Source organism: Rhamphochromis sp. 'chilingali' (assembly GCF_963969265.1).
Source record: "Rhamphochromis sp. 'chilingali' genome assembly, chromosome: 14".
In the NCBI taxonomy this organism is placed as follows: domain Eukaryota; kingdom Metazoa; phylum Chordata; class Actinopteri; order Cichliformes; family Cichlidae; genus Rhamphochromis; species Rhamphochromis sp. 'chilingali'.
Genome location: NC_137941.1, coordinates 3062937 through 3088298, shown reverse-complemented (window position 1 = coordinate 3088298; position 25362 = coordinate 3062937). Strand labels below are relative to the sequence as shown.

At 41.4% G+C, this 25362-nt stretch overlaps 1 protein-coding gene across 2 annotated transcripts in view; it reads left to right on the top strand.

Annotated features, from left to right (window-relative positions):
• The first annotated feature begins 348 nt into the window (after window positions 1–348).
• Window positions 349–25362, top strand: part of LOC308409518 (polycystin-1-like protein 2) — a 44339-nt gene continuing 19325 nt past the window's right edge. The window contains exons 1-21 of one of the 2 annotated variants that reach the window (XM_080902320.1): window positions 349–679; window positions 1253–1411; window positions 1496–1681; window positions 8663–8773; window positions 11106–11253; window positions 14793–15022; window positions 15182–15372; window positions 16889–17105; window positions 17727–17869; window positions 18014–18896; window positions 19667–19812; window positions 19913–20074; window positions 20681–20818; window positions 21081–21212; window positions 21390–21514; window positions 22578–22698; window positions 22821–22952; window positions 23600–23713; window positions 24257–24371; window positions 24467–24657; window positions 24741–24971. In XM_080902320.1, the coding sequence (XP_080758446.1) occupies window positions 397–679; window positions 1253–1411; window positions 1496–1681; window positions 8663–8773; window positions 11106–11253; window positions 14793–15022; window positions 15182–15372; window positions 16889–17105; window positions 17727–17869; window positions 18014–18896; window positions 19667–19812; window positions 19913–20074; window positions 20681–20818; window positions 21081–21212; window positions 21390–21514; window positions 22578–22698; window positions 22821–22952; window positions 23600–23713; window positions 24257–24371; window positions 24467–24657; window positions 24741–24971 (4158 nt within the window). In that variant the 5' untranslated portion in view covers window positions 349–396. Of the gene's footprint in view, window positions 680–1252; window positions 1412–1495; window positions 1682–5991; window positions 6237–8662; window positions 8774–11105; window positions 11254–14792; window positions 15023–15181; window positions 15373–16888; window positions 17106–17726; window positions 17870–18013; window positions 18897–19666; window positions 19813–19912; window positions 20075–20680; window positions 20819–21080; window positions 21213–21389; window positions 21515–22577; window positions 22699–22820; window positions 22953–23599; window positions 23714–24256; window positions 24372–24466; window positions 24658–24740; window positions 24972–25362 lie in introns of those variants that run through there. The other variant, XM_080902319.1, reaches the window with a different exon arrangement.

Here is a 25362-nt window from a genome sequence, read left to right as displayed (position 1 = left end):
GTGAAAAGAAACTATTTAACTAAAAAAATGAAGTAAAACATAATTTAATTGTTCGTTTTTCTTTAACATAGCGATGACTCGTTGTGTAAACCTTCAGACTTACTAGGCTTGCATTTTTTTTGTAAGTACTGTGTAATCAGTTTCATATTCCCTTTTGTTCCTGTTTATGTAACAAACGCAAATGCATTCGTTGGTTCTGAAGCTAGTATAGTACGTCAACAGTGTTCTACAGTAACTACAAAAGGGTGTGTGAGCGGTGCTTCTGTCAGACACGCTCAGCTGTAGGATGTCACTCGGTTGTGTTTAAAAACATCAGTTCAGACCTGAAACCTTCAAGAAAAGCTAAAAGAGAACTAGTGAGACTAACTTTTGATTTCGGAGGTGAGAGCAGAACGGATGTGCCAGGCAATTTTGCACCTGCTGATCTTGATGACACTCAGCTGTCACTCTTTGGCTGAAAATGAGACAAATGTCACCTGTCCAGAACACCAAAGGGCTTTCGGGGGCTCTTGCTTTGAATTTGTGGGTATCCGGCACTCTTTCTTCAGTGCTCAAGCTTGGTGTGAGGGGACTGGAGGACACCTTGCTTTTATCCCTGACGAGGACACCCAGTACTTCCTCGAGAGACACATGGACACTAAGGAAGACTTTTGGTTTGGTGTGGCACCATCTGCTGAAGGTAAAAAGTCACACTTGTTTTTATTGTTAGTGGATATTTCCCAGCAGACCTCTAACTGATGACTTTAAATCAAACATTAACAACAAAACGTTTGCATGGACGAACTGTGCATCAGTTCCAAAACTAAACGACCAAAGACGCCTTTTTCTTACTGCACTGATAATGCTCTCTTCTCCTGTGGTTAGAAAATCAATCAGAAAATCAATTCTGTATCTCGGATGGTGGAGAATGCTCAGATTAAACACGGCACAATACAAAGAGCTAGGAAATCAGCAGTCTGACAAATTATGGTAAATTTGTTCCCACTGAGATTTTCACAGCATAGAGAGAAATGGCTTCATATAACACACTGATTGAGAATTCTGCACAAAGTAAAAATATAAAGTACACTTAAAAAAAAAACAACTTACACCCACCAGGTTAGTAGTTGGAGTCAACTTGGACCACAGTTTATAATAATAAACTTTTTGTAAGCCCCAAATGGTAACAGAAACTGAATGAGCTCTGCTCTAGATGCATTATTGATGCGTGTATGTTCATCAGTGGGCTTTCATGGCTTTTTTGCATCATCAGGTCATCTCTCTTGGCTCGATGGTTCACCTGTCACATATTCAAAGTGGGTGAGCAGTCCAGAGCCTGGAGCAGCTTGTGGCTACGTCCTGAGAAACTCGGGCTTTCACTGGGAGGCCAGAAACAACTGCAGCAAAAACCGGAGTTTTATTTGCCAGTTTGGTAAGTATTCTGACGAAGACTGTGTTGCACACTGAATCACTCCATACGAAGAATTACTTTTACACTGCCTTGTAATCTTTTCAGAGTCTGGGAGAACCATTGTGTGTGAGGGTCGTAACACCACTCTGCAGTGTGGTTCGGGTCAGGTGTTGATGATAGACGGTGGCTTCTACGGTCGTAAGAGTATTCATTACTGTCGATCCAAGTTCCCTCCACCAGCATCCCCACAACATGAGTGCGGCTGGGCGGACGCTGTAGAATCAATTACAGGTAAAACACGGTCAAATGACGTCTGAGTGCAGCAACTACAGAGATAACTTCATCATTATTTCATTGTTGATCTTGTAATTCTAATTTATGTGCGAGCGGTCTAATCTGCACAGTGATCATAGCGTCATAATGGTCCCTCTCATTAAACCTGCTGAACTCGGGTAGGAAAACAAACACTGGCGCCTTATAAAAGGTTCTGCATGAATGAAAACTGTGGTGAAATTCTATCCACGTAGAAGCCTTATCTCTTACATCACAAAGAACACACTGTCTCACTGGAGCCCCTTCTTTGTAAAGATAATTGCCCATCAGGACATTTACGTAAGAACGCAAACAACAATGGCTTAAAAGCTTAATTGTCAGTAAAGATACATAGATGATTTCCATCTATCAGAGTAAATATTGACTTTTGAATTTAACTGATGACTGAAGCAGGCGGCCGTTTGTCATCGTTTAACGTTGATTCCATTTCATCCTGTTCGGGCACTGGGAGGACTTTTCAGCACGCATTGTGGTTTGGAGCGCATTCACCTTTTTAAACTGCACATCCAATCTATAGCATCTTTAGTGACGTACAAAATCATTAAACACATACAATAAAAAGCACATTTCTACATATGGATTAGTACCAGGCACTGTCCCACCTTTTATCTACTATGCTGCGGATGTGCCTCAGCTAAAATGACTGACTAACTGCAGACCACCATTCAAAGTATCAGTTTGGAATATTCATGGCTTTCACTCAACTGCAAACAAAAGCCTTTTATCAGGCTTTACTGGCTATTTATAATTTCTACATCCATAAGTCTGGTAAGCCTTCTGGTATTCCTTGTCAAAATTAGAACAACCAGAAACCAGATATGGTCCAATCAAATCATCTTTTTAAAACAAGCTATCTGTGAAAATTTAGTTCGATTTAATTCAATTTAGTTTTATTCCTATAGTACCAAATCACAATAACAACCACCTCAAACTGTATACAGCGAAAACCTCAACAATCACATGAGCCCCAGTGAGGAAGCACTTGGTAACAGTGGGAAGGAAAAACTGACGCAAGCAGTTTGGAGTGAGAGGAAAGAGGTAGGACAAAGACGCACAGTGGAAGAGAGCCAGAGATTAATAATAATAACAACTAATGATTTAAATGCAGTGAAGTGTATAAACAGATAGAGAGTGAACAAAGGTGACTGAAGAAGAAACACCCAGTGCATCATGGGAGTCCCCCAGCAGCCTACACCTATTGCAGCATAACTAAGGGAGGATTCAGGGTCACCTGGTCCAGCCCTAACTATATGCTTTAGCAAAAAGGAAAGTTTTAAGCCTAATCTTGAAAGTAGAGATAGTGTCTGTCTCCTGAATCCAAACTGGAAGCTGGTTCCACAGAAGAGGGGCCTGAAAACTGAAGGCTCTGCCTCCCATTCTACTTTTAAATACTCTAGGAACAACAAGTAGGCCTGCAGAGCGAGAGCAAAGTGCTCTAATAGGGTGATATGGTACTACAAGGTCATTGAGATAAGATGGGGCCTGAAAATTCAATTCCTCGTATGTGAAGAGCAGGATTTAAAAACCCTTTAGTCTTTGTCTTGATGCATGCTCAATCATCCAGGTAAGTAAATTCCAAAAGTTGATTCTGTTCATCTGGATGTTCAAGGTTCAAGGTTCAAGGTTCTTTATTTGTCACATGCATAGTTATACAAGTATAACACACAGTGAAATGTAGCCTGACATGCTCCTCGACATGTGCAAAAATTGGGGAGGGGGGGGGGGGGGGGGGGTGTAGAGGAAGAACATTATATATATATATATACTAGGGGTGCAACGATACACAAAATTCACGGTTCGGTTCGGTTCGATACTTTGGTGTCACGGTTCGATATTTTTTCGATACAAAAAAAAATGTTCATGCCTTTTTAATTTGTCATTTATTAAAATTATAAATATATATTTTAACTCAAAAGTACAGTTTTTAAATTTAATGTTGCTGAAACAAAAATAATTAAAAAAATAAATATATCTGATTGAGGAATCACTCATCTTTGGAAAAGAGAGTTTATTACAGAGAAATGGCTCTTTCCAAAATAAAAGCTATACTATACGCTTCTTCTGGGCTATATTCTCAGCAGCATATTGTAGCGGGTCAGGGCTGTTCGGGGTTCTGTTTGTACAGTTATGTTTTGTTTATGTTGCCATAGTGACGGGTGACGCCCTCTTGCTGCGACGGTGTGTCCTTCCGGGGTCAGAGGGCGCCCTGTGTGTTGTTGTTGTTGTTGCTGTGCGGTTGCCGCGCTGAGCAGTTAGCTAGCGGCAGTGTTCTTCTGCAGATGTCAATAAACGGCTGTGCTCCCTGGCTAGCTCACGGGAAGCAAGACCAAACAACACCTCCGTCTCCTCGTTGTCTGAGCTCGCCACATTGGTGTCAGAAGTGGGATGATGGTGGCACCCCATGTTCTGACCCGAGTGACTTTTCCCCCGCCTGTCGTGACCGGCCGGTGCGCCAAAAGAAGGCACCTGGATATTTGCAAAGTGAAAGCAAAAAACAAGCGCAAATTCAAACGCGATTTCAATATGTCACATATTGACAGTGGCTCACCGATGCCAATGACATAATTACCCAGCTACATTTCCGAAAGAATGCAAAAGCATTGACATATATTTTTCCTTCCTACAATAGCCCGACGGGCAGGGCAGAGATAGATTTTGGTAGCCCGACTGGAAAAATCGCTAGCCCGATTTTGCAAGCCCTGTGTTACAGGCATGGCCCTTTAAGGATGAAGCCTGATGGGAAATGTATTCGGGATGTGTGTAGCGGGACTGCCTGGTGTGTGTGTGTGAAGAGAGAGAGCGGAGATGGGGAAAAAGTAATGGTTAGCTACAGAAGAGACGGAAAGAAAATAAATAAAAGGAATATAATAACTCCCTCGACAGCCAGAGTTGTGTCGGCGATGCTCGCTGTGAGTAAACTGTTTCAGCCCACTGTACGCTGTGTTCGTGCCTTAGAGAAGAAATAAAGTTCGGTGAAGCAGTTTCCTACGCCTCCTTCGATCTTTTTGCTAGCGGAGTTGACCTGTATAGTAAGCTGTTGCCGGCTACGAGTCAGTTACGGAACCTTCAAGTAACTGCCAGAGGTTTCCTTACTACGGTTCGGGGCCGCGGATCTGGCGCGGTAACACCTGTATCTGATTGAGGAGTCACTCATCTTTGGAAAAGAGAGTTTATTACAGAGAAATGGCTCTTTCCAAAATAAAAGCTATACTATACGCTTCTTCTGGGCTATATTCTCAGCAGCATATTGTAGCGGGTCAGGGCTGTTCGGGGTTCTGTTTGTACAGTTATGTTTTGTTTATATTGCCATAGTGACGGGTGACGCCCTCTCGCTGCGACGGTGTGTCCTTCCGGGGTCAGAGGGCGCCCTGTGTGTTGTTGTTGTGGCTGTGCGGTTGCCGCGCTGAGCAGTTAGCTAGCGGCAGTGTTCTTCTGCAGATGTCAATAAAGGGCTGTGCTCCCTGGCTAGCTCACGGGAAGCAAGACCAAACGACACCTCCGTCTCCTCGTTGTCTGAGCTCGCCACATTAGTGTCAGAAGTGGGATGATGGTGGCACCCCATGTTCTGACCCGAGTGACTTTTCCCCCGCCGGTCGTGACCGGCCGGTGCGCCAAAAGAAGGCACCTGGACATTTGCAGGACTTTGTGTGGGGCAATGGGGTCGTCGGGGACGACTGACCCCTTAGGCGGGGGCTATGTAGCGGGTCAGGGCTGTTCAGGGTTCTGTTTGTACAGTTATGTTTTGTTTATGTTGCCATAGTGACGGGTGACGCCTTCTCGCTGCGACGGTGTGTCCTTCCGGGGTCAGAGGGCGCTCTGTGGGTTGTTGTTGCTGTGCGGTTGCCGCGCTGAGGAGTTAGCTAGCGGCAGTGTTCTTCTGCAGATGTCAATAAACGGCTGTGCTCCCTGGCTAGCTCACGGTAAGCAAGACCAAACGACACCTCCCTTTCCTCCTTGTCTGAGCTCGCCACAATATTAAACATATCAGGTCCCCATAAGGAGAATCATGTGCTAACGGCTGTCTAAATGACTCGGGTAAAGTTTGTAACATGCATGCTTGTTGTTTTTGTCTGCTTCCACTTGTCTTTGCACTAGGATGATGTCGGCGTAAATGTGCAGTCATATTCGTTGTGTTCCCACTAGTGCTCCGTTATCGAGCTACCCCTGCGTGGGGCTAGACGGCTAACACGCACCGGCCGGTGCGCCAAAAGAAGGCACCTGGACATTTGCAGGACTTTGTGTGGGGCAATGGGGTCGTCGGGGACGACTGACCCCTTAGGCGGGGGCTATGTAGCGGGTCAGGGCTGTTCAGGGTTCTGTTTGTACAGTTATGTTTTGTTTATGTTGCCATAGTGACGGGTGACGCCTTCTCGCTGCGACGGTGTGTCCTTCCGGGGTCAGAGGGCGCTCTGTGGGTTGTTGTTGCTGTGCGGTTGCCGCGCTGAGGAGTTAGCTAGCGGCAGTGTTCTTCTGCAGATGTCAATAAACGGCTGTGCTCCCTGGCTAGCTCACGGTAAGCAAGACCAAACGACACCTCCCTTTCCTCCTTGTCTGAGCTCGCCACAATATTAAACATATCAGGTCCCCATAAGGAGAATCATGTGCTAACGGCTGTCTAAATGACTCGGGTAAAGTTTGTAACATGCATGCTTGTTGTTTTTGTCTGCTTCCACTTGTCTTTGCACTAGGATGATGTCGGCGTAAATGTGCAGTCATATTCGTTGTGTTCCCACTAGTGCTCCGTTATCGAGCTACCCCTGCCTGGGGCTAGACGGCTAACACGTTAACGAGCTAACTGCTCGCTAACACACTAGTTCCCACCCATGTAATTGAGCATTGCGTGGCACATCCAACATACTGTTTTACTTTAGTCCATGACGCGCTTACCTTCAGGGTCATACGTCACATGAAAACCAAAATAATTCCAAACGCCACATCTGAATGAGGGTGGGGAAGGTTCAATTTGCCATGTTGCAAGGAGAGCTTAACTTCTGTCTCGCTAGCTTGCCCTGCGCTCGTCCTTCTGATGATGCTGTCTGTGTTGAGCGCTCAGTGGATCTGCGCTCGACAGTGCAGCCTAGGCTGAGTAGTCGAACGCAGATTTACTGAGCGCTCAACACAGACAGCATCGTCAGAAGGAAAGTTGATAAAATAAATTACAAATTTTGTATTGTTCGATACATATGCGTACCGAACCGAAAGCACTGTATCGAACGGTTCAATATCGATACGAGTATCGTTGCACCCCTAATATATACATACATATAGTATATACACTGGGTGAATGTGCAGTAGTAGCAGCAAGCAGGTGAATTCTGTACATTAATATGAATAGACATCTGACTATTTTACAGGATAGACAATATAAACATATTTAAAGTTAAAGGAATTGAAATGTACATTGTGCCTTGGTTTAGAGTGTCTGGAAGAGAGTCCTGTCTCAGTCAATTATAGATGATGTGAGCGGGCGGGTGTGTGTGTTTAGGGCACGGATGGCTTGGGGATAGAAGCTCCTCTTGAGTCTCTCTGTCCTTGCCCGGAAGATGCGGAACCTTGTAGCGTTTTGAGTGACGAGAAACTTCTCATCACTCATCCAAGTGACTTCTTCAGTCTCAGCTGACTGCAGGTTTCCAACCCTATAAACAGTACATTTACACAGTGACTGAAACCAGCACCACTGAATGAACCTTCAAGGATCTGGTGAGTAACGTAGTGTACGCTGTTAAGTGCCAGGAGGATTGCCAGGATTTATACATCTGGGAAACCAAACAACCTCTGGTGAAGCGGTTGGCACAACACAGAAGAGCTACCTCGTCAGGCCAGGACTCTGCAGCCTATTTACACCTACGCCAGTGGACACTCTTTCAATAATGAGGATGTGCACATCCTGGACAGGGAGGAACGCTGGTTTGAGCGCAGAGTCAAGGAGGCCAGTTACGTGAAAAGGGAAAGACGATCTCTGAATCGAGGAGGGGGCCTAAGGGTACATCTGTCACCATCTTACAATGCTGTGACTGCAGCCATTCCCCAACTCTCTGTGAATGCGACTCATGGCCATGGATCAATGATCTTTGATCAGTAGTTGCTGATCAATGGTCATGACAATTTGCATATTAATGATCATGAAACTGACCTCACAGCCCATTGTTCATTCAGTGGTGCTGGTTTCAGTTATTGTACAAATGTACTGTTTATAATGTTGGAAAGTTGCAGTCAGCTGAGACTGAAGAAGTCACCTGGGCGAGTGACGTTTCTCCCGCTGAAAACGCTACGTCCAGATATACAGAATCAACGTTTTAGGCCATCGATCTTTGGTAAAGCCAAATAGTAGATGTGTACACGGCAAAAAATATACTGGCTATATTCTTGTTTCTTGTTGTTAAATTGGCATAACTAACATTTGCAGTAAATACACACACATTTGGCAGTTTTCGATGATTTTAAATTGGCCCTCAGCATGAATGTGAGCATGTCTCTCTGTGTTAGTCCTGATACAGACTGTCAGGGTACCCTGTCTTTTGCCCTGAGACAGCACCCCTTTAACCTTGAATTGGACAATGGATGGATGGATAATTATGATTAAAAAATGTTACATGAACACAGCATAAACACATCAGTGCTGCTGTTTCTCTTGCAGCGCAGTCATTGCATTAAAATGTTGATATTGTTCATTTCTACAAACCATAAGTATAATCTCAAGTTTATCACAACTCTTTTCATATTTTTTAGCGTCTCAAGATTATGAAGCCCCTCTCTGTGCGTGAGGTTGAAGGGATTTATTTGCCTTTGATTTTGGTAGCTAAGAAGCATATTGTCGTCAAAGCATGAACTAAGATATGAACAGATGCAAAACTTTGCTGAAACCACTGGAGCGTACATGTGTGTGCGTGTGACAGTGTGTGCTAGCAGCAGCTAATCATATTCTTCTGTGATTCCCAGCTCGTTGCCACGGCCGACAGGTCTGCCAGATTGCTGAAGTTGCGAACTCCTTTGCTGACCCTTGTCCTCAGCTGAAGAGCTACCTGTCTGTGGACTATCACTGCAAAGACGGTAGGTCACGGTTCTGTGCTCAGGTTAATTTCATTTTTTTTCCCTCTAAAGTGGAATCACACTTCCTAAATCCATGAAGGGCAGCGTGTGTCTGTTCTTTTCTATCCCATCTGTTTAATTTTCCCACTTAGAGTACTACATAGAGTCGTTAGGAGCCAGTAAAGTGTTAGAATAAGATTAACTATGGCTGATGATGCTTGATGCAGGCGTTAGAACCCCAATTAAAAAATGCTGCCAATCTAGCTCTCAAAACATTGCCAATAAATTTCTCTCACACTCTGTGGCTTATTTCACTTCTGGTGAGTGTGAAGATAAAAATATGGCTTACAAAGATTTGAAGTTCTCCCACTTGTTTAACCACGGAGAATTATTAAAACAGCGTTATTTACCTCAAATAGCACAAAGACAGTTGTAAAAATGTTTCAGAAATAAAACACTTTACTTCATAGTAGGAAGATTAACATAACTTTATCATTTCATGGAGGTCTGAGTTTGTCTCCATCGGTAGCGACGTCTCGCCTGGCAGATCCCGATGTACTAATGACAACTGAAGAAGTGAAAGAAAAAAAGGGGGGCGGGTGGGGCACGAAAATGAGAACGAACATCTTGTAGAACTGGGGGGTCATATATAGATAAGACCCAGAAGGGGTGTGTTTGGAGCCTTGGTCCCGCTCCTGAAATTCAGATAAATTATCTCCAATTGTTTCCAAATTTTTGATGAGCAATTTAAAGTTTTACTCAGAAACAGGAGCACAATCTCTTCTCATCACTCTCATACTTTACTGGAGTTCTTGGACAGAACAGATGGATTGTTAATGTTAATAGCAACGTAAAAAGGAAAAGGACTAGCTGTACTGAGGGTTTTTTTTATTTATTTGGCAGCAGCAGCTGTTCAGGTAAATGTCAAACAAACAATCCAAGCTTCACACTGAAATTCATTTTATATGTTTCACTGACAAGTTATATTATAGGTCAAACTATCAGACACGGTCTGCTTCTACAGTGACCCTTATCTCAACATCGGTAGATTCAAAATGGAAAGATTCCTCAGAGACGTCGGGCCATTTTGACACGATAGCATCGCGCAGCTGCTGCAGCTGCACATCTGTGATGTGAACATGTTGTTCACCACATCTAAAAGGTGCTCCAGTGGATTGAGATCTGGTGACTGTGGAGGTCCTGGGAGTGCAGTGAACTCGTTGTCATCCTCAGGACACAAGCTTGAGCTGATCTGACCTTTGTGGCATAGTGTGTTAACCTGCTGGAAGCCACCAGCAGTAGATGATACACTGTGGTTACAACAGGATGGTCACCAGTGATTCTCCGGTAGGCCTTGGCATTTAAAGGATGCTCAGCTGGTACCAAGGGGCCCAAAGTATGATAAGAAAATATCCCCCACAGCATTACCTGAACTGCTGACTCCATCATTTCAGGTTGTTTGCACCAAATTCTGATCCTAACATCTGAATGTCACAGCAGAAATTGAGACCTATCAGACCAGACAGTGTTTTTCCAACGATGAGCCTGTGCAAACTCTAGGCTCAGTCACGTTACCTGTACCTGACAGGAATGGCTTATACCAGGGGTGTCACAGATAAGGCTGGAGGGCCAGAATTGGCCAGGCAAAGATGACAATCTGTCCTGCTGGAAGGCTTTAGGAAATGTGACAGAGTACATAGATTTTGAACTCTTGGCTGTGTTGTCATAACGTTTCCTACTGATAAAGATGCAACTCCCATTGGCAAATACAACACCGAAGTGTTTAAGCAATAGAGAAACGATTAAATGACAAAAAGGTTCCAGTTTTCCCACTATCTACTTTAGAAAGTTGAAACTAAACCAGCCTACTGGCATCTTTGAAATAAAGTCAAACTGGGAGATTTGTGCCCCAGCAAGATCTGGAGAAGCTCACTCAGGTCTTTAATTCGTGTAGAGTTTAGTACTGGAGTGCTGTTTTTGGAAACACTACAGTTAGCTCAAAATGCGACTGAACTCCAATTCTCAGCTCCCTGCATTTTTAATTTAAAGTAATTTCGGTTGTTTATACATCATTAAATGGCATGGACCCCAGAAATATATATATGATCAGTCCCAACAAAAAAAAGTACAAACCAATCTATAGTTGACAACAAAGGCTGCATTTCCAGTTTATTTCTTTGGGCTGTCTTCTTATTTTTTTGCTCAGATCACATTAAAATCAGATCATGCTCCTGCATTAAATAACCTCTATGGTATCTGTGCTTCTATCTGTTGAGATCTTGTGCTTGTCTATTTTTTGCTTGCTGGGCTACAAGCGCTTTGTAACATTTCTGGTCATCCTCCCACACCACAGGGCTCGCACTGTCAGTTACTCCCACCGCTGTGGTTCTTGGTGACGTCAGAATCCACGTGAAGTGGCTTTTACATTCACCCCTGACAAACTTTAGCTGCAGAGTGAACACAGGAGATGGCCATGTAATTAATTTGAACAATCCAAAAGGGTGAGTATCAACATTAATAATCTTTAGGTTTTTTCAGCCATGAGTTTAAAGAACATTTTCTGCATTATTTTCCACATGAGGTTAGTTATTTTTGTGTAGGTGTCAAAGTTTTGTTTTTGCCTTCTATCCTGCTTTCTTGTTACTAAGTTTTGCACATCCTTGATTCCTTTCCTTGGCATCCTCTCAGTGCACTTAGTCCATCGTACCTGAGACACGAGCAGAGGAGATGAGGATGAAAAAGGAGGAGCAAGGAGTCAGTGCAACTGGCACTTAACATACTGAGACAGTTGCTCCAGGCTGCTATTTAAAAGCAATGGCAATACATTTATGCGGCACAGCTGCTTCCTCTGCAAAGCAGTTATTTCTTCTTCGATATGGAAAAAAACCCCTCATTTTTTGTGTAGACTCCCAGTTTGAGGATAGTTTGTATGTTACAGAGGTGTAGCACTCCTCATTCACGCATCACGGCAGGAAAAAACAAGTTTTGCAATATACAACTGTAGCTCCTTGGACAAGCCTCCTCTTCTGCTCAACAATGTGAGAGAGCCTTCAATAAAATAATCAGACTGATTTCCAAGTCACAGGCGGAAGGATAGGCTGAAATAGGCTCCACCCTGATTTGGACAAAAGGAGGAAAATGAATGGAGGGATGACAGATGAGACAAAGATGCACAAAGTAGAGAAATTAAAAATTTCCCCATCATTCCTAACACTGTGTCAAAATCACCTGCCAATTGTCTTCAGTCCATCTGGCGGGGGAATTCACCAGATGGACTGATTAATCCAATCAATCTACTCTGTTTCCAGTTTCCAGCTCGCCAACACCCAGCTCACCTCCTGTGATTCCCAAATGCATCCCATTGGCTTTTTGTGCTTTTAGATACTACATTTGTGTGGGTGGGTGTGTGGGGCTGTCATATAGAAATGAACATCTGTTAGATTCAAGCTCATTCGTAATCAGTTAATCAGTGGTGATTAAATCTGTATTTCCTGTTTTTGGAGGGCACAGTTTCAGTTTTGAATCCTGGTGTCTGTGGCGACAGTCACTGCTGTACTGGTAGTAATGCCTTTTACGTCAGCCGGCAGTAATTTGTTTACCAGAGCTGACAAGGCGCACAGCAACAGAAACATTACAGCATCTAGAAGTAGGATGCAGCCTAGGAACCATGCCAGAGAAGGTTTTGACGCTTCAGCTATAAAAGGCTCAGCACTTAGAAGAAGCAATGCAGTCTACAAAATAAATAAAAAATCAGTCAACAGTTGAGCGTGTCATGAGCCTGCGTCAGCATTGTTTGTGTAATTGGTCTCACTGCTCTGACATGTGACAACATGAGCTTGGTGAAAGTTTAACAAAGTTCACTATGAAAGTGTGAACCACAACAATCCATTATATCTTTAGCTGGATCTGCTACATCTGTTCACCACACAATCATCACCTGTATCATAGTGAATGTGCAACTTATTTCATCCTTATGTTGAATTTAACCATGAAATGTAATGATACAAACAGGCACACCGCACTTCAGTTGGACCATGCTGCTATCAAAGTCATTTGTACAAAAGCTGGAGGAAAGTTGTGTAGGCCTACCATCTCCATCAGCGTTATAAGTTACCTGAATCTGTAAACCTTAAGAACAGGTCACATATTGATAATCTGCAAGATGTCTTATTTTGCAAGGAAAGGGATGTTTTAAAAATTTAATGTTTTTATTTATAAATGTTTTTTGAATGCCTAATGGAAATTAATAAGCGAGCCACTAGATTGCATACCTGTTTTTAACTGCAGCCACTTTCAGTAAAGGTACTGGGAATAAATGCAGGAATGATCAGCAGATGTAAGTTCAGTTATTTTTGAAGAACTGCATTATTCACCCAATTTCTCCCATTTAAATCGCCAAAAAAAACCCTAAAAATTTTATTAGACGTTCTGTGTGTAATGTCCAGAAAACCATTATGATATACTCACAGGCATTAGGTGAACTTTAATTTAATTTATTTAGGACAGTGCATGTTAATGAACATAAATGTAAAATAAATTACATGAATGTAAACATGCCAGATTATAGCCAAGGGCTAATTTCCATCTGTTGTCCATAAAACATTAAAAGTACTCACACATACACACCGTTCTATTCCCAAATAAAACATTAAAACTATACAACTTATACATGATCACACACTTGATTTGTCCATAACCAGTTTTTAACCTGTGCCTTAAACAAGTTGAATGTCGAGCATTCTCTAAAGGATTGAGGACTTCTATGTTATATCCTTGCGCTTCTTTGCAGGAAAGCACTTGATTAACGATCACAAGATTGAACGTCTCTGTCAATTTACCCCAAGGAGACTGCGCAAAAATAATAAAAACATTCTACTGTAAGACTCCACAGGTCTCAGGCCACATGCTAACGTTCATAACATTAAAATTCATGACAGAATAATTCGAAGAAGCATGGCTGGCTTTGAAGGGTTGCCAGGAGAAATCATCTTCTCTCTAAAAGAACATGGCAGCACGGAGTATGTTTGTACAAACTGCAAAATTTCAGAAACAATGTTCTTTGACCAGATGAGACCAAATTGGAGATGTTTGGCTACAATGCGCAGCCACCCATTTGGTAGAGCCCAAACATATATCAGCATATCAGGACCTCACACCTCCTACCAGCTGTCAAGCAAAGTGTTGGAAGGCTGATGATTTGGGCTTGTTTTGCACCCATGGGATCTGGGCACTTTGTACTCAGCGAGTAGCTGGTGAGTCGCTCCAGTCTGCAGGTAACTGTGGCGATCTGCAAGCAATCCATGGCAACCTCGAGAAGATTTTTAGTGCATCACCCTTTTTCTGACAGATTTTGACTACCAGCAAACTCACCCTGGAGTCAGGAATAGAGATCTTCCTGGAGTGACCCCTGGTTCAGTGTTGTTGTTCAGTTGTGAACAAGCACATGCAACATCTTTTGAATTTGCACTTACAACTAAAGTACCAAAGTCTTTCAGTGATATCAGACAACATTTTGTTAAAGACTTAAGAGTCAGGGAAGATTTCATTTTTCAAAATCAAATCAAATCAAATCACGTTTATTGTCACATCACATGTGCAGGCACACTGGCACAGCACATGCGAGTGAAATTCTTGTGTGCGAGCCCCACAAGCAACAGAGATGTGCAAACACAACAACACAAACGAGCAAAATACAAGAATGGCCAACCTGAAACTAATAAATATATGTACAATATATAATAGTGTATGCATTTCTGGATGTGTATACTAAATATTTTCCTACATGTGTGTGTGTGTGTGTGTGTGTGTGTGTGTATACACATTTTTACAAATTAAATAGTAACAAAAAAAAAAAAAAAAAAAAAAATAATAATAATAATAATTTTTATGACACATTACACCATTACACTGGGATTAAAAACCATTTGATGCTAATGGCTGTTTGTTTAATTTGATTTTGATGCACTTAATGGTTGTGTGGCATATCTGAAATAGTGTTACTCAAACGAACACGCTGATTCCTGTTTTTGAATTTGCTCAGGTTGGAGAGCAGTGTGGTGCACAAATACACTCATCCAAGTACCTTTATTGTGGCAGCTGAATGCACTTGCAGTGAAATGCACATTACTGCTCAGAAAATAATTACGATTCAAGAGCCTGTTGCAGAGATCGGTGTTATCAAGTGCTATGCTGGAAACCTGTCTTTTTATGAAACCAACTGCAAAGCCCTGTGTGGAGAAGCCTTTCATATTCAAATGGAAGTAAAAGCAGGTAGGTACCAAAGTGAACCTAATATCAAATAATTAAGTTGAAATTTTGATATCTCTACATAACAGCATCGGCTTTAGTTTGAGCATATATTTGTTTTTTTCCCGAAATCATGTTTGACTTTTACTGTCACTTAAGTTTTATTTGTTTTCTATTCTTTAGGTACGAATGTGACCTACAGAATCAAAGCTGATGAAAAGCCGTTGTCCGGTTTATCTGTGGTCAGAGGAACTGAACCCCAGAACGTCACAGTAACATCAGAAATAGTGACGCAGCTCGGGTCTGGCTGCCACCATCTGACACTTTATGCGTCTAACACGGTCACATTCCTTGAAGTGTCCAAAGACCTGCAGGTACAGTAAATCAAACTAATAGTCTTCTTTTAGTACAACAGTAACAAAAATAATGATGTATCATCCCCAGGTTTCTGTTGAGCATGGTGTTCATATGAATAAAGAATTTGAGTACTGATTGAAAAATTAGACTGTTTAAAATTATTAATTAAATTTAACCTTTAATTATAAAACTTCTTTAAGATAATTAGGGAAATATAACTGGGAAGACGAGAACATCTCTCTCAATTTAATTCACAATTATTTCTTTTTTTTTTTTTCATACCAACTATGAATTTAAAAGTCTGCACTTTCATCCTGCTGTCCCCATTAAGGTAATCAGTCATTTTAAGTCAAGGAACATAATGTGAAAATGTGCCTTTGATCTAAGTTTAATCAAAATTAAACCACAAGGTCTGATGTCACTCAGCTGCCAGCTAACCTCCGTAAACAGGAAGCTCAGCTCACCTGCTCTTCTTTGCATGGCACAAAAACTCTGGAAATATATTGGAAGTTTTTGTTACGGCCGAGAGGGCCAGGCGGTGAGTGTGGACTGAAATGCAGACACAGAGGGAGGCAAAACTGGAGTGAATACAGTGCTTTATTTACAGTGCGTAGTTTAATTACAGAGCAGGAAATAATGTAGGCTATGGACTGTGAAGGCTAAGAGGCCAGACTATGGAACATGGAGCTCAGACTGTGCGCTATGACTAAATGGTAAATGGCCTGTATTTGTACAGCGCTTTACTAGTCCCTAAGGACCCCAAAGCGCTTTACACGTCCAGTCATCCACCCATTCACACCCTAGACTAGATGCTAGATTTTGTGACCAGATCCTGGGGAGGGAAAAGGGGCAGCGGCCTGGGTGGAGGTACACAGAGTCACTATAACGAGAAGAGACAGGCAGTCAGTGGCAGTCTAGTAAATGTCAGTCGGTGGATTCAACTATGATGGTTATGGCTTACACATAGCAGGTGAAAGTGGCATGATAGAGGTCCAAGGAGGGTCTGGAATACACTTGTAGCAACAGGCCTGGCAGAGAGGTGGGCAGGCGAAGTGCCACGATTGAGGGGGTTACAACCAGATATCAGGAAACCAGCATCCAGACAGAGATAGGTGCAGTTCAGTTTGAGAAGCGTAACGCCCAGGCAGGTAGTGCGTTAGCTGTAGATCTGGCAGAGGTCTGTTGTGAGCGCTGGTCTTATGCTGGTGACTTGATTGGAATCAGGTGTGAAGGCTGATTGGAGTCTCCGCCTGAACGTGGAGCCCAGCAGAGTGGAAAAACCCCGCACTCACCCAGACCATGACAGTTTTATTCTTCTCATAGACAGTCACAATTTAATATGTCAAGATTTTTCTTTATCAGACAATTTCTTACTGAATTAAAATGCTTTGTAGAGTATTTTTAATGTATCTTTAATGTATTTTCATAGTAAACACTAATTGCCAGATTAATGTGTTATCAGATTAACGTGTTATCTGCTTCTGTTATCTGATTAATGTGTTCCTCTGCTTTGTAATTCTGCTTATCCCACAGGTGTGTGTTCTGGAGAAAATAGTTGGACTTCAGGCCTCTGTGTTGACAGCGGGCGATGAATGTTTAGATTCCCCATTTATTATTTTTGATGTTTCCCTTGTACGAGGAGAGCCTGTGATGCTCTTGTTTTCTCTTTCTGGAAACAATGGCTTGTTCACTGAAACCAGACAAATGAATACCAGAAAGGAAATGTTTGAAACTGAAAACCCAATTCAAGGTGAGCTTTAAAATGTAAATGGTAAATGGACTGCTTCTTATGTAGTGCATTTTACCCCTTAGCCATAAAAGGCTAATTGAAGGTATTGTTGTCGTTCTGCCAGGTGGGCGGGCATCATGAATACCAAAGATTGTGAATGTGATAACTCAAGAACAAAGCAACATAGGATGTTCAAATTAGTGTATCTATTAAAAGTCTCAGACAAGTTTAAATCTTGGTGACCTCAACCTCAAGGTCAAAGATCAAGTTCTCCAAAAATCTTGTGAATGATAATCTAAGAATAAGGCGATATAGTATTTTGAAATTGATAACACAGGTATTCCATAGTGTTAATGCATCTCATTTTCTACTCTGCCTAGGCACTCTAAGTGCTTTACACAACTTACTTACAACTTATGTTCATACACATTCACTCACATTGATGGATGCATTGGGTTGGTATCATGCAGACTGGAGCTGCCAGGGATCAAACCACCAACCTTCTAATTAGGACTGTAGATGACCTGCTCTACCTCCTGAGCTACAGCCACCCGAATTTGATGTCAGTCAAAATGTCTGAAACATGAATATTTACAGATTCTACTGCTGATTCATTGATTTTTTCCGTGTGTTTTTCTACAGGTTCTATAGAAGCAAAACTCAGAGTTTGGAACATCTTCTCCTCTCTTGAAGTGGTGCTGAATATATCTGCTTCTTGTGATAAAGATTTAGGCTTTAAACCCAGCGATCAAAATAACATTTTGTTTGGAATGAACAACAGACGGGTAATTACAGAAGTCCATCCAATTTATAGTTGTGTAGTTGTACTTCTAATGTAACTGTACAAAATAATATTTTAAGTAAATATTAACCCTCATCCTCACCTTTGTTCTACCTTACCTGACATTTATAAATGCTTGTGTTTTCAGAGAAAGAAGCATGTTAGAGTTGGCAGAGCTCTACTGACACTCACAGCTAACCGTTCAGCTACAATAACTCAAAGAGATGGAGGGGAAGGAGACTGCGGAAACGACGACTGTGGAAAAGGCAACTGCAAAAAAGAGGGAGGAGACTGTGGCAAATGCGACTGTGGAAAAGGCGACTGCAAAAAAGAGGGAGGAGACTGTGGCAAATGCGACTGTGGAAAAGGCGACTGCAAAAAAGGGGGAGGAGACTGTTGCAAAGGCGACTGTGGAAAAGGCAACTGCAAAAAAGAGGGAGGAGACTGTGGCAAATGCGACTGTGGAAAAGGCAACTGCAAAAAAGAGGGAGGAGACTGTGGCAAATGCGACTGTGGAAAAGGCGACTGCAAAAAAGGGGGAGGAGACTGTTGCAAATGCGACTGTGGAAAAGGCGACTGCAAAAAAGGGGGAGGAGACTGTTGCAAAGGCGACTGCGGAAAAGGCGACTGCGAAAAAGGGGGAGGAGACTGTGGCAAATGCGACTGTGGAAAAGGCGACTGCGAAAAAGAGGGAGGAGACTGTTGCAAAGGCGACTGTGGAAAAGGGGGAGAAGACTGTTGCAAAGGCGACTGTGGAAAAGGCGACTGCGAAAAAGGGGGAGGAGACTGTTGCAAAGGCGACTGCGGAAAAGGCGACTGCGAAAAAGGGGGAGGAGACTGTTGCAAAGGCGACTGTGGAAAAGGCGACTGCGAAAGAGGGGGAGGACCTGATTGCGGAACGGATGGAGATGGCTCCAGTGGCTTGTCATGTAGCATATCTCCACAGAGTGGAACAATCCTTGATGCTTTTGATATAACTTGCAATACTGAAAATCCCTGCTCTAACTGTCAGTATTGTTTCAGCACTCAGAGTAAGTACTTCTGGATCAGCAAAATCTTTTAAGACACTGATGTAACTAAGTAAACAGTGGCATTTATTTTCCACGTTGTTTTAACATTTGGGGCGATTTGTCCCAGCGGTAAGTTGTGTTTCTAAAGATCCATAGAAACACGGGGGTGGCACTGTAGAACAATCCAAAGTGACTGATCCCAGGGATGAGTTAGATCCTGAAATATATGTACATATTATAGAAAGAAGCATTCCTTTCAAGGCCTCACTGTAAAGTAAAAACTGGCACAACTCACCCCACTTTCCGCTACTGATCAAACGGCGTTGCCCAATCTGCAAACGACGTGGCCAATAGGAGGCTTCTGCAGCTACAGCCTAAAAACACACGCATTTACTACCAAGTAAAACAATAAACATACGGCACAAAATAACATACCAGAAATCGATGGAAGGCTTCCGGAGAAATAATCCACAGGTGATCTCCACAAAAACACGAGTAGCACCACTCAACCAAAGTGTAGCCCATTCAGACTGAGGCAGTAGTGACATGACTCCTACCTGTAACAGCTAGGGAAGTCAGGTGACAGAGGGCTCAAATGCGTACAGCGACAGGTAAGCAAGTGAGGGATGCAGCTACTATTATCGTAGCACCATATAATGTGATTGGCTAGTAGTGTGATTAATAATCCAATACTGAAATATTCATAATATTCATTTAGCTACAAACACAATGGAGTATATTTCACTAGAAATCTAATAATGATAGAAACTCTCTTGTTTGAACCTTATCAGGTAAGACTCTGCGATGCAGTCAGAGCAATGAAGTAAAATTCATCTTCCTTCCTCTCGGAGACAGCAATTCTAACTACAAACTGAATATACTGGCAACTGCAACGGGTGAAGGCCAAACAGTACTCAGCACCACTATAACTGCACAGGTATGCCACAAATAGGATGCATGTACTGACGAGAAAAGATCCAGAGTACGGAAATGCTCTGATTTTGTAGTACTGTGAGAAAATATTTTCTTCTCATCAGGTTATGGATTCAACTTTGAGCTTAAGCTCAATAGAGAACATCTTGGATCAGCTAAAGGCAGAAGGCCAGCTGTCACCAGAAGTCGCTGGACAACTCTTCAGTTCTGTGGCCAATGAACTTAACGACCAATCTGATCCTGCAGGACAAGCAGATAGGCAAAAGGTAGCAAATCTCATCCTGTTTAAGGATAGGACCAGTGAAGAGCCTTGTGCTGCCAGCAGGGCTAAGCAAGCTTTTAACTTTTAAGGCCTTTACACACCGGATGGGTTAAAATTTTTTCAGGCTCACGTATTGTTAATGCAGCTGTTAACATCAACCGTGTAATTTTGCAAAAAGAGTCTGGACAGCTCCACTGACATCCTAAAATATGTACAAAAACAGTCATAATGCAGTTATGAATCAAACCACCAAATTTTCTCTGTTGCTTCTTTGTTGTGAGATTTGGATGAACCCAGAATCTCCATTTCTTCCTTTTGTTGTTGTGTATTCAGATTGCAGTCAGTGTGTACAGGCCTTTAATAGGGCATGCTTTAGGAGCCGCCCAACAGTTGATTCATTCAAAGGAAGTTTCTGTGTGTAATTTTACATCTTTTTGACAGCTTCTCAAGAAAACACAGGTCTCATTTCCAAACTTAATCAGACAGGGTGGATGGAAAGGAAAAACCATCTCTGTGAATCAGGAAATGTTTGAATCTGAATGAACAACATTGTTACTGTAAAATTCTAATATGTCACTTTTTTATGCATTTATTTTGTTGGTGTCTGAAGCTTCGACAGAAGATGCTGGACATATTGATTGCTATAGTAAATGAAAATCTCAACAAAACTCTACAAGACGTTCAGGTGTTAGCCACAGCACTTGCTTCTCTCGTCAAGAAAGGGACTGAACTCAATACATCAGCACAGGTACTGTAGAGAAGTTCAAAAAAGGAGGAATCCATCAGTAAGGACTGTAGACATCTCTCTGCAATGCGTACTGATGTACGTTGCTTTCACTGTAGCTCCCTTCTTAATGGGAAGTAAATGTTTGGTGGACAGGGCTTTTTTTAAAATTAAAGGTGGGACATGAGGACCACATTTTAAAGCTTTTGACAATTCAAAAATGTTAATATCTTCATAATTTCTCCCAAATACATGTCTGTGACTGTGAGTTAATTTCCACCTTCAGGAAAGGGCCGCATCATTGTTCGCAACCCTGAGTTCATTTCTCCTCCACATGGATCTAAACGCAACTGAAGTCTTTGCCACAGCCAACATTATTGTGGAGGGCATAAGCAACATGCTCGACTATTGTCCCAGTGTGAGTCTTATGAGGCCGATACTGATTGTGTTTATTTCTCTGGGGAATCGTGGTAGCTTTTAATGTTAGATATGCAAATCAATATCACTTCCCAGCAATATCTGCTGTCTCTTCAAAAAAAACCTTTTTGTATTTAAAATCAGTTTTATTTCTTATTCTAAATGTTGTGTGTTGCAGAAAATCACCTCAGATGGCCTTCTTGGGGCCCTGTACAATATACAGAGTGCGATGTTGGTCTTTATGGAGCTCAATGGGGACTCAAGCATAATTCAGAAAACGCACGTTAAAGTATTTGTCAGAAGGTAAGTTTCACTTCGAATGCAAGACAAAGTTATCAAACAAAAATTAACCACATGTCCCAGAAATTTGAACTGGAAAAATCTCACTGATGCTGGTATACTAAAAAGCTGAAGCCTACAGTCACCTGTCTACGGATGGGTGACAAAATAAAGGAAAACCTGCATAAACCACATGGAAAATTCAGCAAATACAGATGTTTCAAATTCAAATTCAAATTTTATTTGTCACATACACAGTCATACACAGTACGATATGTAGTGAAATGCTTACACAACTGCTCGTGACCTAAAGGAAAATGAAAAAGCTATGAATAAGATAGGAAATAAATATAAGAATTAAAAAGAGCAAATTTAACTAGGAAGGAATAAAATAAAACAAAATAAAATATAAAAATTTAAGTTAAAAATGAAATAACTGTACAACACAAATTAGAATGAAGGGTAAATTTAACTGGGAAAGAATAAGATAAAATATATAAATTAAAGTTGAAAATAGAATAACTGTACAACAAAATACACAATACACAGTATAGAAATATATAAGAATGTATGAAGAAATATAAATATATATATACACAATAACAGCAGCTGTACAAGTATTAAATGGAAATGAAGAAATATAATGTCCATCTTGTACAATCCACATTTGTAAGTGCCACATTCACATTTTCCATTTCCATTTTCCATAAAACAATGTTGTGTGGCACCTATGAAAGCGCTGAGGAGTGACTATGTCCTAAAAATATCCGTTTACTACAGTAAAGGCAGAATCTGTGACAATCCAGATTGAATCCAGTTTTGTTTTTACAGTGGCTTATTATACTGACAACATTATATAGTAAAAGGATCTCTTACTGAGCCTCTTTGAAGTGACAGTGGTTCACATTTATGTCCCCTCCAGTTGTTAACATAACTACCATAACGTGGTTACAAGTAGCCAAGTCGCAATGAAAACACATTTTACTTTGTATATTAATAGTTTATTGATTCCAGAGCTGTTAAACTTGCAAACTAATATTTAAGAGAAGCACATGTTTAATGTGGATCTCCTGATCTTTTCTTACAGAGTTTTACCAGCAGTCTTGTACACAGGCTCCGTAAATATTACCAACTGTACCTGCATCACATTTTCTCTCCCACAACTACCCACTACCATACTTCCTTCAGACAAACCAGTGGATGTGCGAGTACGTCAATACCCATGTGCCTATGAGTGTTTGTGCTGTGGATATGTACATGTGTGTAAATCAATTTTGCTCAATCATCCTAACGTCTAATGTCTGACCTGATCTTTGAATTACACTTTCAGATGCTGAACTTAGATGTAAACCCATTTTGTTGGAAGGTGGGATGGGACATCAGCAGATTCATAGGTTATTTATCCCTCACAACAAAAGAAGGGTCTGTTATCCCTGTGGAAAACTTAAGTAAGGATATTCAGGTCAGTGTAGCAACATTACAGCATCCACACTTACTGTTTTCAATCTCCTTTTGAGAGGACTTGTTTCTGGGGACTTTTGAGAAATGCATATTAAGAATAGTTTTGTGACAGAAGTGAAGATGGTGAATCTGTTGGCCAGAATTCCTATCAATGGCTAAAACACTGGCTAAAAAAGAATCACAATAAGGTCATGGAGTGGCCTAACCAATCTCCAGAATTTGATAATCTAGGGAGAGAGCTGAAACTGTGAGTCACCAAGAAGAAGCCAAGAAACCTGGAGAGTTTAGAGAGTTTCTGTAAAGGGGACTGGGCTATAATCCCTCCCTAGATGTGAGAGAAGGTGGTGACCACCTACAAGAAACATTTTACTGCTTTCAATTTCTCCACCAAGTGCTAAGTCATATTTTACTTGAGGATTAAATACTTATGCAAATACTTTCCCTCAATGACAAAAAAAATTATATAATAGAAAAGGGCCTGATGTAATTCTGGGGAGGGATTACTACTTTTAAATAGTAGTACAATTAATAGTAGTAGTAGTACTAATTAATATGTTACTTGCATGTAACTATTTTACAAGTTTAAAATATGTTAAAGTGGCTACATTTTGAAACAGTGGATAACTGCTTTCTAACATCTGACTTCAGATCATGTTTCCACGGTTTGCTGGAGAACAAGTGAACACCACTATTCTGGACTTGGGGAACTTCAGCACAACGGTTATTGATATTCCTTCAGCGAACTCTACCCTGGTTCTAAAGGTTCAGTGACTTGTTCTTTTATGTCGACTCCTGAAATTAGAAGAAGCAAACATGCTTAGTGGACAGTTATATTATGGTTACATTACATACAGAGGCTACATTCTGTTCAGCGTGACTTTTGCTTGTGACCATGCTAACATTGCTAACTGTTAGCAGAAAGTGTAGCTACAAGACGAGGCTAAAGAAAATTTTTACATGGCAGTTTTGCATTAAAAGATCAGCTATTGCAGGTCATCTCCTGGAGACCACGAATATATGTACCAGTTTCTGACACATTTCATCACCTACATCAGAAGAATCTTTATTTGATGTAAATTAATGTCATAGTGATTAACCGCTGACAGATTGTCATGTCAAATATGTAGAGCCACGCTGTTACCCTCCCTAAAACTTCATATCTTTGCTACACTGTAGCACTATGATGACTGCAGCCAATCATAGTTTTACTAATTATATTCTTTATTCTTTCATGAAGGAAATTCATGATTTTATTTTAGATTGCGCATTCATAAGATTTTGTCTTGCATGTCCAACCTTTTAAAGATGATGCCTTCAAAGGTTCCTTTACCCTTCAAAGTCCTCCTTGGTTATAATGACTACCCTACTGAGACAAATTATGTAGCGGCAACAGAGATGCCTCAGCAGGGAGCCACACAAGGTAAGAAATGCCTTTGCTTAATTGTGGTGACAAGATTTTTTCCACTTCTAATGTGACTGAAGTGAGATTTGACTGTGTCTCATGTGCCTGCACAGAGGAGAAATACACATGGCTCCTGCACCCTGAGGATTTAAAGGGCAACACTGGAGTGCATTATCTTGTTGTGAGACCCATAGTGGGCCCAGGTATAAAATCTATAAATGCCAGTTTATCAATTACGCCCATCACAACCTCATGTCAATTTTGGAATAAATCACTACTGGACTGGAGCAAATCTGGATGCAGAGTAAGTGCAACATTTCAATCTGCTACACGTACAGTGAGGCGTTGCTTAAACAATAATGGAAATATAAGCTGTTGTCTTTCAAGGTTGGTGCCAATACCACGCATTTAGAAACCCAGTGCCTCTGCAACCACCTCACCTTCTTTGGGAACTCCTTCTTTGTCACTCCCAACCTTGTCGACCCGTCACGCACTGCTGAGCTATTTGCAACCTTTGCCGATAATCCTGTGGTTGTGTGCTTCGTCGCGGCACTCTTTTTGGCATATCTCTTGGTCCTCGTGTGGGCAAGACGAAAAGATATTCAAGACACAGTCAAGGTATTGCATCTCTCGTGGACTGAAGAACAGATTAAAAATAACAAAAGGCTTGTCTGTTTCCTAGGAATATCATATATCTTAAAAAAAAACACAACAACAACTTATATGTTAGTTGTTCTGAGGTGTTTTCTGTGGAAACAGTTGTGTTTTAGGCTCCAGGGGACGCTTGATGTTGTGAAAACCTGGAGGTGTATGAGTTAGAGAATAAAGAAAATAGCTAGAAAGACTTTGTAGCTCACTTCTCATCTGTTTGATCCTTGAAGCTTAAGGTCATTTCAGCCACTTCTAAAATACACACTTGTATCTCTCTGCATCTTCTATATTCTTACATGAACTCTCTCTCTGGATAGATAGATAGTTTCTAGATAGATAGTTGAACGCTAATATGTGA